General features: G+C 42.6%; 1 protein-coding gene across 4 annotated transcripts in view; it reads left to right on the top strand.

Annotated features, from left to right (window-relative positions):
- LOC118317738 (unconventional myosin-IXa) overlaps window positions 1-13790 on the top strand; it is a 54051-nt gene that overhangs the window by 30373 nt on the left and 9888 nt on the right. For all 4 annotated transcript variants that reach the window (XM_035646673.2, XM_035646672.2, XM_035646678.2 and 1 more), the window contains exons 5-25: window positions 884-978; window positions 3921-3983; window positions 5546-5645; window positions 6019-6119; window positions 6467-6596; window positions 6694-6783; window positions 7080-7196; window positions 7318-7452; window positions 7779-7900; window positions 8044-8185; window positions 8294-8489; window positions 9080-9155; window positions 9667-9759; window positions 11083-11196; window positions 12012-12051; window positions 12197-12319; window positions 12425-12505; window positions 12752-12862; window positions 13108-13233; window positions 13360-13509; window positions 13606-13766. In XM_035646673.2, the coding sequence (XP_035502566.2) occupies window positions 884-978; window positions 3921-3983; window positions 5546-5645; window positions 6019-6119; window positions 6467-6596; window positions 6694-6783; window positions 7080-7196; window positions 7318-7452; window positions 7779-7900; window positions 8044-8185; window positions 8294-8489; window positions 9080-9155; window positions 9667-9759; window positions 11083-11196; window positions 12012-12051; window positions 12197-12319; window positions 12425-12505; window positions 12752-12862; window positions 13108-13233; window positions 13360-13509; window positions 13606-13766 (2366 nt within the window). The remainder of the gene's footprint in view (window positions 1-883; window positions 979-3920; window positions 3984-5545; window positions 5646-6018; window positions 6120-6466; window positions 6597-6693; window positions 6784-7079; window positions 7197-7317; window positions 7453-7778; window positions 7901-8043; window positions 8186-8293; window positions 8490-9079; window positions 9156-9666; window positions 9760-11082; window positions 11197-12011; window positions 12052-12196; window positions 12320-12424; window positions 12506-12751; window positions 12863-13107; window positions 13234-13359; window positions 13510-13605; window positions 13767-13790) is intronic.

Raw genomic sequence — 13790 nt, 5'->3', positions numbered from 1 at the left:
CTGGGCCCCTCAGCGAGGCCTGGTGCGTGGCTGGGCTCTGTGTGCCCCTGGCTGGGTGACCATGACCCTGGGGCCTGGAAAGAAACTCTGATGCTCTCGGTTTCTGTTTCTGGACTCACACTGCTATACAGACTGGTCCCAACCTCATTTATCATCGCTGACCTATGCTGTCGCTCTCTTTTTTTTTTTACCCGCTCGCTCACTCACTCACACAGACAGACACGTACACCGAACAACAATGTGAAGGGGAGAAGGTCTTAAAGGGGGGAAAAGGAGAGAATGAAAATAAAGATGGATGTGAAGAGAGTGAGAGGAGGGCAAGAGGGGACAACGAGTTGCAGATGCGTGCCGCCTCCTGAAACCCCCAACACACACACACACACACACACACACACACACACACACACACACACACACACTGTCCCACCCCCTCCTGTGGTCTCAGCTGCTGTTTAAAAACAAGATTTAACCCCTGGACTATCCAGTTTCTTTGTTTCCATGGTGATTTGTTGCTGTTGTTGACTCCAGTGACCGTGCTGATAGAGCTGCTGACTTGAAGGTGCAGCTCCATATAAGGTTTGAAACTCGGCACATTTCACAGTTTGGTTTCAAAACGTCAACAGTGTACAAGGCTCAAAAAACAGGCCTGATAGGATGCTCTGCATTCGTAAACAGCTTTCATTCTGTGTTCCTCAATGTGTCGTGTCTCCATCTAAATCAGTCTCCTCACTGACCTGGCAAAAAACCCCCCCAAAAAAAACATTAAGAAGAAGCACAGCTGTGGTGACAATCTGGAGAAGTTATGATTTGATAATGCACTGTATGTTTTTGACTTTATCCCTTTAAACTTACCAGGTGTTTCTCTCTCTGTTGTCTCATCCAGGCCTTTGGGAATGCCAAGACGGCACACAACAACAATTCCAGCCGCTTTGGTAAATTCATCCAGGTGAATTATCTGGAGAGTGGAGTGGTCAGAGGGTGAGTAATTAACTGTGTGTGTGTGCATGCAACAACAACATACAGAAACATATAATGTTACTTTTAATTTAATGAACTGAATTTCTGTGTTGTTTTCTGTTCCTGTTGCTTGTCATCCGGGTCTTCACCCTCTATAATTTCTTCCTCTTTGCTCTTTTTATGGCCGGTCATGTGGTTCCTGAAACTCTCCGCCACTAGCATATCCTTCCTTTTTCTCAGCAGTCGACCTTTGGTTAGGAGCTGCATCAAAGTCTGGTCAGCTGTGTCACTTCCCCTTTTCCTCATCAGAAGAGGGGAACAGTTGCTCAAGTATGCTTAAATTTGAGACGAGTCGAAAGATGACAGGCTACAGAAAACATTCAGTATGCTATGTGGACTTAAGGCTGACAGGAGGGAATTTTTTACATGTGCATATGCACAAGTGTCACGCTATAAATACAATTTGATTTGAAACCTGTAAGTGCCTGTGGCGACAGCTGCTAAGCTACACAGTAAGTGGGTATCCCCAACCTGATTATCCCCTGATGGCACAAGGTCTCATCATGTTCTATTGAATTTCCTACCCTGAGAACGGTTAGTAAACCAATCATGATAGTTGATTTTAGCTGGTTGGGGCTTTTCTGTGCTGCAGAATATGGCTGTCCTGACTAAAAGATGCTTGATTTTTTTATTTTTCCACATCTTGCTAGTGTAATTTGTAACTTTAGCCTGTCAAGCTGTCATGTGTCATTGTCCCAGTGTCATGTGACCCACAAAACTAATTTAAGGATCTTGTCTAAGAATAACTAATAATAATTATTGTTGACACATAATCCCTAATGTTGAATTTTTGTGGTGATACATATATGATAATAATGATAACAATAAAAATGATTATTGTTATTTGGACTGATTTGGACGTTGATAACCACGGCAATGGCCAAAGCTTTCAAGTTTTCAGGTCAAACCCTAATAATGAACTCACTTAGACCAGTGGTTCCCAAACTCAGTACCTTCGGGGGATTTTCAGATAGCAGAAACAATTTAAAAACAATTAAAAATAGCATGTTTAAGGCATAGTTGTTACTTAAGACAAAAAGAGTTGTTTCTTTTGAAATAAAAACGATGTAATTTGTCTTACAAATCGTTTTTGTCTCCACATGCGCCCTCAGTTTATGACTGATTAGTGACAGCAGCCAGTCAATTTACAGCACCACTGTTTTTTGCTAAATTAGCTTAAATCAACCCTTCGTATGCATCAACCACTTTTTGGGCTTGGGGGTTAAAAAAAAGAAAAGAATTATTAACTAAAAAATAAAACACCTCACTGAGTTACAAACAGCTTACATACCAGTAAAACCTTCTGCTTTACATCAGTAAAGTATTCAGAGGACCATGACAGCCCCGCTCTGTAGACTTTACAAAGGCTGCCTGTCTATCTCTCCATCTCCAGTGGCAGCCATTCAGACAGTCAATAGAAGAGATCAACAAAGGGAAGGCTGCTGTTCCACTCTGCTCTGCTCTCTGAGCGAACCCACTCACTGACAGACGGGATGTTTTTACGCTCCCTCTCTCTCTCACACTGCGCCTTAGTCTCTGTGCGACTTATCCTTCCTCACTGGGATCTGAAAATGCAGCAGGATCATGAAAAGCAACTCCCACCTTAGTGGAGATGTGAAAAGTACATCATGTGTGACCGACTGATGTCTGACAGCTAACATGTACTGTATGCATGTGTTACTGTTCTCAGATCAGCGTTTAGGTTACTATCACAGTCACATATTGTTCCCTGTGGTGACCCTTTGAACTCATTCATCAATCATCAGTCTTTTTGCTTGGAAAAATATCCACAGACACGTGTATACTGTTTATCATCATATAAATATAAAATCTTTTCATTGAGCAAAATGACCGCCACATATACAAAGATTTTCACAGCAGACACTAGTTAAAATGCCTTGTTTGGTTAACCTCTACCCCAGTTTTTCAAGAAGAGGCAACATCAAGCAATAAAAGTTCACATGGCTGATATTTCTGTGGCTTTTCATTGATCTTTCAAGAGCCTTTGACACAGCTTATGTCTACAACAGGGTCAGGAAGTTACTCAGGGTTTACCACAAGACTGTCTCCTGTCACACACCTCAAAAACATCTTTAAACGAATATATTGGACTTGCTAAGTAAATACTTCATATTTATTTTATGATCTTCATAACTGATTTTTTTTTGCGTAGAAGTTGCATTGCAGACTATTCTGAGAAAAAGAGAAACAACCAGTGTGCAGTCGAATTGCAGTATGTCTGCAGTTGAGGCATTCGTTTTAGCAGACGGACACCACAATGTTTCTCACAGCGCAGGTCTATTCTTAGTGTATCATGAAGACTGGCGTCAGGGTTGTATTTGCCTTGCTATAAAACCACAACAACTCTGACTTATAAAATCGGATTTAGACAACTTTATGACCTTGGCCTGGTGTAGTACGTAAACACCACCGCTGCAACATCAGATCTCATGACAGCAGTGGTCTGAAAGCATACCTCAGAGAGTGTGTGTGTGTGTGTGTGTGTGTGTGTGTGTGTGTGTGTGTGTGTGTGTGTGTGTGTGTGTGTGTGTGTGTGTGTGTGTGTGTGTGTGTGTGTGTGTGTGTGTGTGTGTGTGTGTGTGTGTGTGTGTGTGTGTGTGTGTGTGTGTGTGTGTGTGTGTGTGTGTGTGTTGCTACCCTATCTAAATACTTGTTCATGTTAACTCTCTGATTGTTCTGATCATCTTCCCTCATTTCCCCTCCTGCTCCTCCTCCTTTTTTATTATAAACCCACTTTCGTATATCACCCGGAAACACACACACACACACAAACACACAGGCATGCACAAAATACACATACACACTAAGACAGAGCTGCGTGACCATAGTGTTAAGTGATTCTTACTTATTTTTTTCTTCTTCATCTTTTTTCGTGTCCTTAGAGCCGTGGTGGAGAAGTATCTCCTGGAGAAGTCTCGTCTGGTCTCCAGAGAGAAGAACGAGAGGTGAGGAAGACAGGCAGGGTCTTGACCCCTTACCCCCTCTGACCTTCATGGGGCCCTCTGTACATACATGGGGAGTTTCCCCCCAGGAGCCTCTGATGGTTGGATATGAAGTTCAACTGAAGTTTTCAGTCTTTAGTCTTTGACTTTACATGTTCATCGAGCTAAACACTTGTACACCCAAATATAAGTACTTGCATATTGTGGCTGTTGTAAGGAAAAAGATCTTCTCTATCTCTATCTGTTTTTCATTAATCAGTTCTATCGGTCCCCCTTTACCTTTATGCGTTTTACAAATATTTAACCAATAACAAGTATTAACTGGAACTTGTTACTAAATCTTTGAAAATCCTGGTAGTTTTGTTTCGAATTCCTAAAAAAGGTTTTGGTATTGTATTGGGCTTCACCCCCTCAACAATATTTATACTCTTTACACTCGAGTACTCTCTACTCGAGTGTAAAGACATCTTGAGACATCTGTAAAATGTAATTCTTCTTGCATTACCTGTGCATCCATAGTGAACTAAATAACCAAACGTAAAGTAAAGTTTGTACCCTTAGTTTGTAATACAGTGTGGTTTGGCTTCATTTTAATGAGACGTCCAGTGATTCCAGTTTGTCTGAGTAAATAATTAACTGTTGCAACACAAACAGATGATAAAGCGGGGGGGGGGGGATCTCCCTTCATGACTCTTTTCTGAGAGAGTCTGCCTCTTTCATCATGTCGACACTCAGTCTTCAGTCACATCGCCCAAGCCATTGTTTCTCCCAGTGACATGCACTCGAATCACAGATAGACAATCTGTTGGGAGAGTGAGGAAACTCTGCACTGTCTGTTTTCATTTGCTGTGTGATATTATCACTGATGAATGAGTCAAAAGAAGAGACGGCTTTTCATTACCAGTAGTTTAAACCGTGACATCGGTGAAAACAACAAAAACACCCCCGTTCAACGTGGATACAGCCAACCCACAACCACAAGGTGTTAGTGATTTAACTGAAACAGAAATGCTTTTCCTAACCACAGAAGTAATGTTTTATCTTTTCCTGTTAAAATTCACTCAGATACAGATACACACAATTACTCATGGTGGTTGGCAAGTAAACCTGTCCAGATTTCCAGAGATAGTTTAGAACAATATAGTCATCCTTTCATTGACAAAACCTGCCTCCATAACATCCAGGCTACTACCAGTGTACTGTTGATAACAAGTTGCTGTTGATAGGTTCTCGCCTGTTGAGTCAGGGAATGAATCTACTCTGTGATGTCATAAATTCTTAGTAATAGGAGTGGAAAGTCATTGCAGTCATGGGCTGTCGCCTGTCTTCCTGCCCATCGATCACATCAGTGGAAAACTGATATGAATATCACTGAGCTCCAATCATTGTCTTCCTTCTATTTGCTTTTGTACAATGTGTAAACTCTGGGTTTATCACCAAAATTACCCCTTATTTGTGGCCCCAAAACATTAAGCTCATATCCACTGACACCAGATAATGAAACAAACAAGATGAGGGATGAATCGTTTAATCCACTGAAGCGTTTGACTTGTTGATTTATCCAGGAACTACCACGTGTTTTACTACCTGTTGTTGGGAGCCTCAGAGGAGGAGAGGAAGGAGTTTAAGTTGCTGCCGCCTGAAGAATACTTCTACCTCAAGCAGGTACTGTGCTGTGCTGCCCCATCACATCACATCCATTACATTACTTTCATCCAACAGTTTACATTCATTTCACAGTTTGGTTATACATTTGATGATTACTGTAAAAAAATATATTTAAAAAAATCACTGCTAGTAGACCTGGTATTCATAAAGAGTGTCGGGCTTCTGAATAAGCTTCTGTCTACATTCCCTGCTCACTGCGCACATGTGAACTGCATGTTAATCGAGCCGTCTTTGTTCTCTCACTTGTTTATATTCCTCTCTATCCTCACCCTTTTCTTTCATTCACCCCCGGTGTTCACCTGTTTATTTGTCATGCTTTCATTTTCTCATTTACACGGACTCCTACTAACTATTCCATCTTTCCTTGTAGCAAAACTTTAAGATTGAGGATGAGGAAGATCTGCGTCACGACTTTGAAAGGCTGCAGCAGGCGATGGAGATGGTTGGCTTCCTTCCCGCCACCAAGAAACAGTAAGTGAATCACTAAACATTTCCAGTTTTAATGTGTGTAATGTAGGAAAGAGCCTTACATTCTTTCAGACGTGGTGAGGGAATTTTTCCACTCTGCCCTTATTGAGTTATTTTGATTGGAGCATTGAATCATATTACCAAGAATATAGAAAACTACAAAGAGACTTTTTAGAGCCTCGGCAACACAATAGCTGCATCTAACGGACTAATGTAGAAGCTTATTTGAGACCGTGTGTAGAGATAAGGCCTCTATTCAGTTTGAACAGCATTGCATAGAATAGTCGCCACTTGTGTCATATGACTGTTGCTTTCAGTTTAAAATAATGTTTTTTATGACTGTGTTGCAGGATCTTTTCTGTCCTGTCGGCCATCTTGTATCTGGGCAACGTGACCTACAGGAGGAAGTCAACGGGCCGAGAAGAGGGGTTGGATGTGGGACCACCAGAGGTCCTGACTACCCTCTCTGACCTTCTAAAGGTAACATATTTGTGTGTGTGTGTGTGTCTTTATGACTTTATACTTCACTCTGTCTGTCAGTTGTCCATGACTGTCAGCATTAATTTGTCTCTCTCAGGTTAAAGAGGAGCTGCTGGTCGAGGCACTGACGAAGAGGAAAACGGTGACAGTCAACGACAAGTTGATCCTCCCTTACAGCCACTCCGAGGTGGGCACCAGTCTCTGCAATTTGTCATTACTATAATATCGTGTTAATGAATGTGTTCAACTGCACATTAAATGTGTACCACTCCTACTGTAGATGTCTTCCTGCAGTCAGGGTGTAATGTTCAACATTTTATTAACCTCTTTAATTTCATAACTTCATACACATTGGCCTACTTTTTTGTCTTGTAATATACTATTTTTCCAAAGCACACTGTCAAACTGCACCTGTGCTTCTCTTGTGTTATGTTCATTGAAGTTTTCACGACAGTGTTTATCATCCCCTCCTCTTCTCATCAGGCGATCACAGCCAGAGACTCCATGGCCAAATCTCTGTACAGCGCCTTGTTTGACTGGATCGTCCTACGCATCAACCACGCACTGCTCAACAAGAAAGACATGGAGGAGTCTGTCCCAGTGAGTGTCCCACAGACTTACAAAATACATCTATATGCATATTGCAAAAGCGCTACAGATATTATTTTCTTTGAGTTTATGACACATATGTTCGGTTAATGTTCATGGTTCTGTTTTCCAGTGCTTGTCCATCGGTGTCCTGGACATTTTTGGCTTTGAGGACTTTGAGACAAACAGCTTTGAGCAGTTCTGCATCAACTATGCAAACGAGCAGCTGCAGTATTATTTCAACCATCACATCTTCAATCTGGAACAGGTGAGCAGTGTTGTTTATGTCCCCCATCCCGAAATAATTCAATATTACTCTCTGAACGACATACTACCAGAAGACATGATTCCCTGTAATTACACAACAAACCACTATGTTTCCATTAGTGACTGCTGGAATGATGACTCATCTAAACAGAGAAAGTTAGATGTCAGCTCACACTAGTTGTCTTATCCCTCAGAGTTCAGCGTTACAATAGGAATATGAATGAAAGTTGAATTAAATATCATAATATTTAGTCAAACCGCACTTGAAAAACGGTATACTGCTCCATCTTTTTGGCTCACAGTAATGCTCTGTCCTGTCTCACGCAGGAGGAGTACCAAGCAGAGGGAATCACCTGGCACAACATTGACTACACAGACAACGTGGGCTGTATCCATCTCATCAGCAAGAAACCCACTGGTCTGCTTTACCTGCTGGACGAGGAGAGCAAGTAAGACACAGACACACATGATTCACCCTTCATTCATTCATATGAATTTGGGTAGGACATGAGTTTGTTTTGTTTCAGATGAAGCTCTCCATTTATCTGGATTTTGTTTTCCTTCTTTCCTTCTCTCTGTGCTCGTGCTCCAGCTTTCCTCATGCCACAGATGAAACATTACTAGCCAAATTCAAGCAGCAGCATCAGGGCAACAAATACTTTGTCTCCACACCAGTCATGGAACCTGCCTTCGTCATTCGCCACTTTGCTGGAAAAGTGAAATATCAAATCAAGGTAAGCAGGGAGAGAGACAGAGAATCCAAGAAAGACAAGATTTGGGATGTCACTTTTTTATGTTGTTTTTGACTTTTGTAATGCTCTTGATATGTTTGACCTCACCAGGATTTCCGGGAGAAGAACACGGACCACATGCGTCCTGACATTGTGGCGTTGTTGCGGAGCAGTGACCGCGCTTATGTGCGGCAGCTCATCGGCATGGACCCGGTTGCCATGTTTCGTTGGGGCATCCTGCGCGCCACCATCAGAGGCCTTGCTGCTTTCAATGAGGCTGGCCGTTCCTGGGCTGCCAAAACTTCAGGTATATCCTCAGTCATATCCGCCGCTCTCAGACCGTTATGGGTAAAATAATCATATAAACAAATTTTTACCAGTTTGTGTGCATGTTTAACCTATTGACAACATTCCGTCTGGAATACTCCCCCTTAATCAGTGAATAATTAATTTAGCTATGCAGCATTAAGTCTGTACATCAGTTTTGGTAATTTACTGTCAAGTAATGAAAACGTGTTGTGTCATAGCTGCCTCCTCAGGTCACTCGTGCAGTTTACACCACAATGTCTGACTACTGCAGTTTCTCTGCTTTGTGATAAGCCTTTCTGGTCAGCACCTAGAGGAATATGCAGTTCAGAAACGTGAGGCTTTAGGAGATTTTGAAATTTTCTCAACAATTCTCAATCCTCCAGACTATTTTTGTGCTCTCAGACATAGCCCATTGACGCAGGAGCCTTTTATGTGGATTAACAAGATTAAATTAAGACAAAAAATGAAAACAACAAAAACGGCTGTGGTCATGTGCCTCTGATCAACCTTTATGGTGCCAGAGAGCCTGATTGTGATAAATACACTGTTTCACTTGTTAATGATGTGTGTTGTGTGCTCATGTTTTAGGTGTTGTCCGTCCAATCTCCAGAACTCCTTTAGGAGAGCTTCAACGGTCCAATGCTCCAGTAGAAAGAATGTACAAGTAAGTGATGGACATAACTGATTATGAAACTTGTACCACTCTCCTGATCTTCTAGGTCTTGGATTTTTAACGCTCCTTTCTACTTCCTTTGGAGGAATCTGTCAGCTCTGATACGTGTGGAGGTGGAGCAGACTGTCGGTCCTTTTCATTTTGTGAAAATGTTCATCAATGTTCTTTAATACAATTCAATTTCATGAAACAGACTGATTTGCGGTTTGTTGGTCCTTTTTTGATGGTGTAGGAAATGTTTAAAATGGTTGGTGAACTGTGGACGTCCTCGTATCATGTAGCACTGGAGGAGATGAGGAAGAACAATGTCAGACGCCTACTACTGTTCACTACTGTGAACTGTTCCTCTGAATCTCTCTTTTGAACTGACGCCACACAAAAAACACAGCTTGTGACACCACCCTGACAGACAAAATCCTCCTTCACCTCATCTCAGTCACCAATATCCTCTCCACCCGTTGGTGACCCCAGTGTGTGCGGTTCTCTCCTCTCCCCTCCACAGACGAGCATCTATGCTCGATTTCTACTTTGATCACTCAGAGGAGCGCCCTCTAGAGGCCTTTGAAGACATCTTTGCTAGCTATGAGAGTAAGAAGTAAGTGAATTTGGTGAACAGCAGAAAGGAATGAAGACATGAGGCCAAGCAGGAAGGAAATGTGCTTTGTTTTGAGTAAACAAATTCCTGGTTCTTTCATTCTGAGTTTGCTCCCATAAAAAAAAAAAATTCTTTAGCTTTTGATTATAATTGAAATTTAGTACACTAGTATAATACAGAACAACAGACCTGCAGTTTACCTTGAATTCCCTCTCCTTCCTCACTGTAACCCTCATCTTTTTCTGTAGACGTCTCTCCTTCCTCACATTTATTATTCTTGTTATGGAGCACAGGAAGGTGTTTGCACTGGCCCACTCTGATTAGCCACTTACATCAACAGCGATTCGCTGGTAACACACGTGTATTCAGATGCGCACAGGGACCTTCAGTCAAATAGACAAAGAGAATTAAAAGAGCTTTCTCAGAAGGGAACAAAACCATGAAGAATAACTTTGGTTTGTTGGGACGGCTGAACCTCGACTTTCTACCTCCTGCTTTCAGATCTGAAATAGCTGGGTTGTGTTTTTTAAGACTGGATACCAAACAGGATTGTTTAACCTTAAAGCACATTGTTAACATCACTGAACCACCCAGTCCCTTCCAGATCTGCAAAAAAATGAGATGTGGAGGTCAGATTCACTGTGCCTCAGTTCCTGTATATGCTGCCCATTCCTTCACTGCCTTGCCTCCTCTGTTTTCATGGGTCATTTATGGTAAGTATGGAAAAGCATGGAAAAGTCCCCACATTAACCTCATTAGACTCAGTGACCAGTGTAACACCAGCTCCAATTAAAGGAAAGGGAATCCCAAAACCTTACCAGTAACAACACAACCAGTAACAGCCCCAGCATGGACACAGAAAGCCAACCACACTGAACGTCAACTAAGCTCTGCATGTTAACTACCACAGTGGCAGTGCTATGGGTGTGAATACAGCCCAACATGCCTCAGTGACTCTTTGAGTGTGTGTCTTTTTTTGTTTTTAAAAGGGATATGGCAGCATGGTTGGGTGGTCTTGTGGTTTCCATGAACAGTGGGATATTACATTTTGTGGGTTATTCTTCACGGATGAACAGAAAAAAAAATCCTCAAGTTTCTCTTGATATCAGACCCCCAACTATCCTGCAGTGTGTGTCTCTGCGGTGGTGTGTTTTCATCTCAGGTGTCCTAACAGTGATGTTCTATCACTCCCCCACTTTATGGTTTTTCTCTCCTTTCCTTCCTCCTTTTGTCCATTTTTCCAAACGTTCTCCTGTTTTTGCCCTCCCTCTCCCCCCCGCTCCCTCCCTCTCCTCACTGGGTGTGTGCTTGTGGTGTGGTCAGAGACATGCATGCAGAGATCATCAGCTCCATTAAGAACTTGCAGCTGGATGGTGAGGACCCTCGCAAGCTGCTGCAGTCCTGGGGTCGCCTCCGCTTCCCGCGACACGTCCTCCAGTGAGTCTGCAGACAGACCATCAGACAGGCATCCGCTCTTCTTCAGTCCAGTCCAGTCTAGACTAGTCGGCTGAGGCAGAACATCCTCCTGTGTCAACTATCCATGATGCATTTTGTTGTTAAGGATACGTTGAATCAGCTTAACGCACATGGATAGTTATAGCTGTCATATTTGTAACCACTTCTGAGTGGATCACCGACACCTCATGTGATCTTCACATCAAACACATTCCTGCTTCAGTAGCAAACATTACATGAGTAGCATCTAGTTTCCTTGAAGGCTACTGCTGAAACGCCTTGAATACTTGACTTCGCTAACTGCTGCATGCACATCATCAGAAGACTGTGCTGGCATGTGAGGACATTTGGAGCATCTTGTGAAACTATGCCCCAGTGGCCTTGCAGCATGTTAGAATTTACAGCAAGTTCTTGCCGTGTTGCACACAGCAACATAGGGAACATGAGCATAAATTCCCTAGCCCTGTATGTGTTAATGAAGGCAAGAGTGCATGACTGTCTGTATGGTGAGTATGGTGATTGTTTAGAGTTTACTTCCCATCTCCTTCAGCATACTCCCTCAGTCCCTTCTCCATCATCATTCTCCTTTCACTCATTCATGCCTTGCCTCTGTCCGTCATTCATTCCGTCTTCCAGGTGCCTCCCTGGATTCATCACTGACTGACAGAGCATGAAGAAGTCACGCCGTCCGTACTAACCCATAGCACTACATCCGCTATTCCATCCTCCTGCCTCAGCTTTTATCACGTCACTTCATCTAACTCACCCTGCAACTTTTTTTCTCCACTTTTCCACAGGAAAAGCAAGAGCAGCAAACAGAGGCAGGTCATCCCCAAGGTAACCCTCCGAGTTAGGGACAGGAAAAAAAATGAAATTCTGTTCTAGTCATATGAAGCAATCCGGTTAATTTTATTTCATTTTGTTAGAAGCATAATAATTGAATGCTCATGAGAGATTGATTCACTCATTTACTGCTGTGCAGAGTTTGCTGGATTCTCGGTCTCTGAAGTTCATTGTGAGTCTGACGCTGCACGATCGCACCACCAAGTCTCTGCTGCACCTGCACAAGAAGAAGAAGCCACCCAGCATCAGTGCCCAGTTCCAGGTACAATAGCCTAACCGGGTAGCAGTGTGGCATTATGTCAAACACACATTCCAAGCAGCTGTCCTGACCGTTCATGTTAACCCCTCTCTCTTTTGTTTCCTTTAGACTTCTCTGACCAAACTCCTCGAGACTCTGAACAGAGCAGAGCCTTTCTTCATTCGCTGTATCCGCTCCAATGCTGAGAAGGTGAGACTCACGTCAACTGTTCTTTAATGTCTTGTATGTCATGTATGTAGTGTAATTTCATACCTAAACAAATGTCTTTGAACTGTTGTCAAATTAAGCAAGGTTTTATTTTGAGTCATGGAATAACACAATAACACAATTCTCGAGCTTGCTGAAAATGAAATTTTTTTTAATGGGTCAATATGGGAATGAAAATGGTGAATTTATATAATGCAATGTGCTTCTTGTGTCCTCAAACATGAGCAGAAGGAGATGTATCTGGATGAGGCCTTGGTGGTTCAGCAGCTGCGATACACAGGAATGCTGGAAACCGTTCGTATTAGGAGGTCGGGCTATGGAGCCAAGTACACATTCCAGGTACCGCAGAGTTACTCCTCTTTTAGGAAAATCCATGTGATTAATCACAAAACATGTACAGTGTCACACCAGGCACCAAAGATACAGAGTTTTAATGGCAAATAGAAGTAGATACAATAGCCTGCTACAATGCTACACACTCCTACGAAAATAATTAAAATCTGCAAATCTGGAGATAAACATCTTGATGAAATGTGAGCTGTGGAATTTCTTTCTGTGTTGTAACGATTTGCTTGTCCTTGCAGGAGTTTATTGAGCAGTTCAGAGTTTTGCTGCCAAAGAACACGACTGCCTGTAAAGAGGACATCTCAGCGCTGCTTGAGAAGAAGATGGGCCTGGACCCCACCATGTATCAGATAGGAAAAACTAAGGTACACCACTAAACACCCTGGCACTGTTTATACTTTCCGTTCATCTTATTAACCCATGTCTACATTTGTTTCTCTACACTTCTGAATGTCATCATCTACATTCTGTGTGTTTTTCTCTCTATCCAGGTGTTCCTGAAGGAGATGGAGCGACAGCAGCTGCAGGACACGCTGCACAAAGACGTAATGCGCAAGATCATCTTCCTTCAGCGTTGGTTCAGAGCTCGTCTGCAGAGAAAAGAGTTTTTGGACATGAGACAGGCAGCCATATTGATCCAGGTAATCGCAGATGCAACATTTAATTTTACTAGGTATTTTCCTATTGTTTAGAGAGAATGAAAGTATAATCCTGATATTCCCTCTGCTCTCTCTTAGCATTCATGGCGTAGGTACTGCAAAGAGGAGCAAAGGCGACATGCAGCCACTTTGATCCAGGCTCTGTGGAGAGGACACAGGCTGAGATTAGATTTCCACCGCCAACGACAGGGCGCCACCAAGATACAAGCACTGGTCAGAGGCCATTCAGCTCGCAGGAGGTAACAAGACAAACACTCAGTGAC

The sequence above is a fragment of the Scophthalmus maximus genome, chromosome 13 (genome assembly GCF_022379125.1).
Source record: "Scophthalmus maximus strain ysfricsl-2021 chromosome 13, ASM2237912v1, whole genome shotgun sequence".
Lineage (NCBI taxonomy): Eukaryota > Metazoa > Chordata > Actinopteri > Pleuronectiformes > Scophthalmidae > Scophthalmus > Scophthalmus maximus.
The sequence above is the reverse complement of the archived record's forward strand: the minus strand, read 5'-3'. Positions and strand labels throughout refer to the sequence as shown.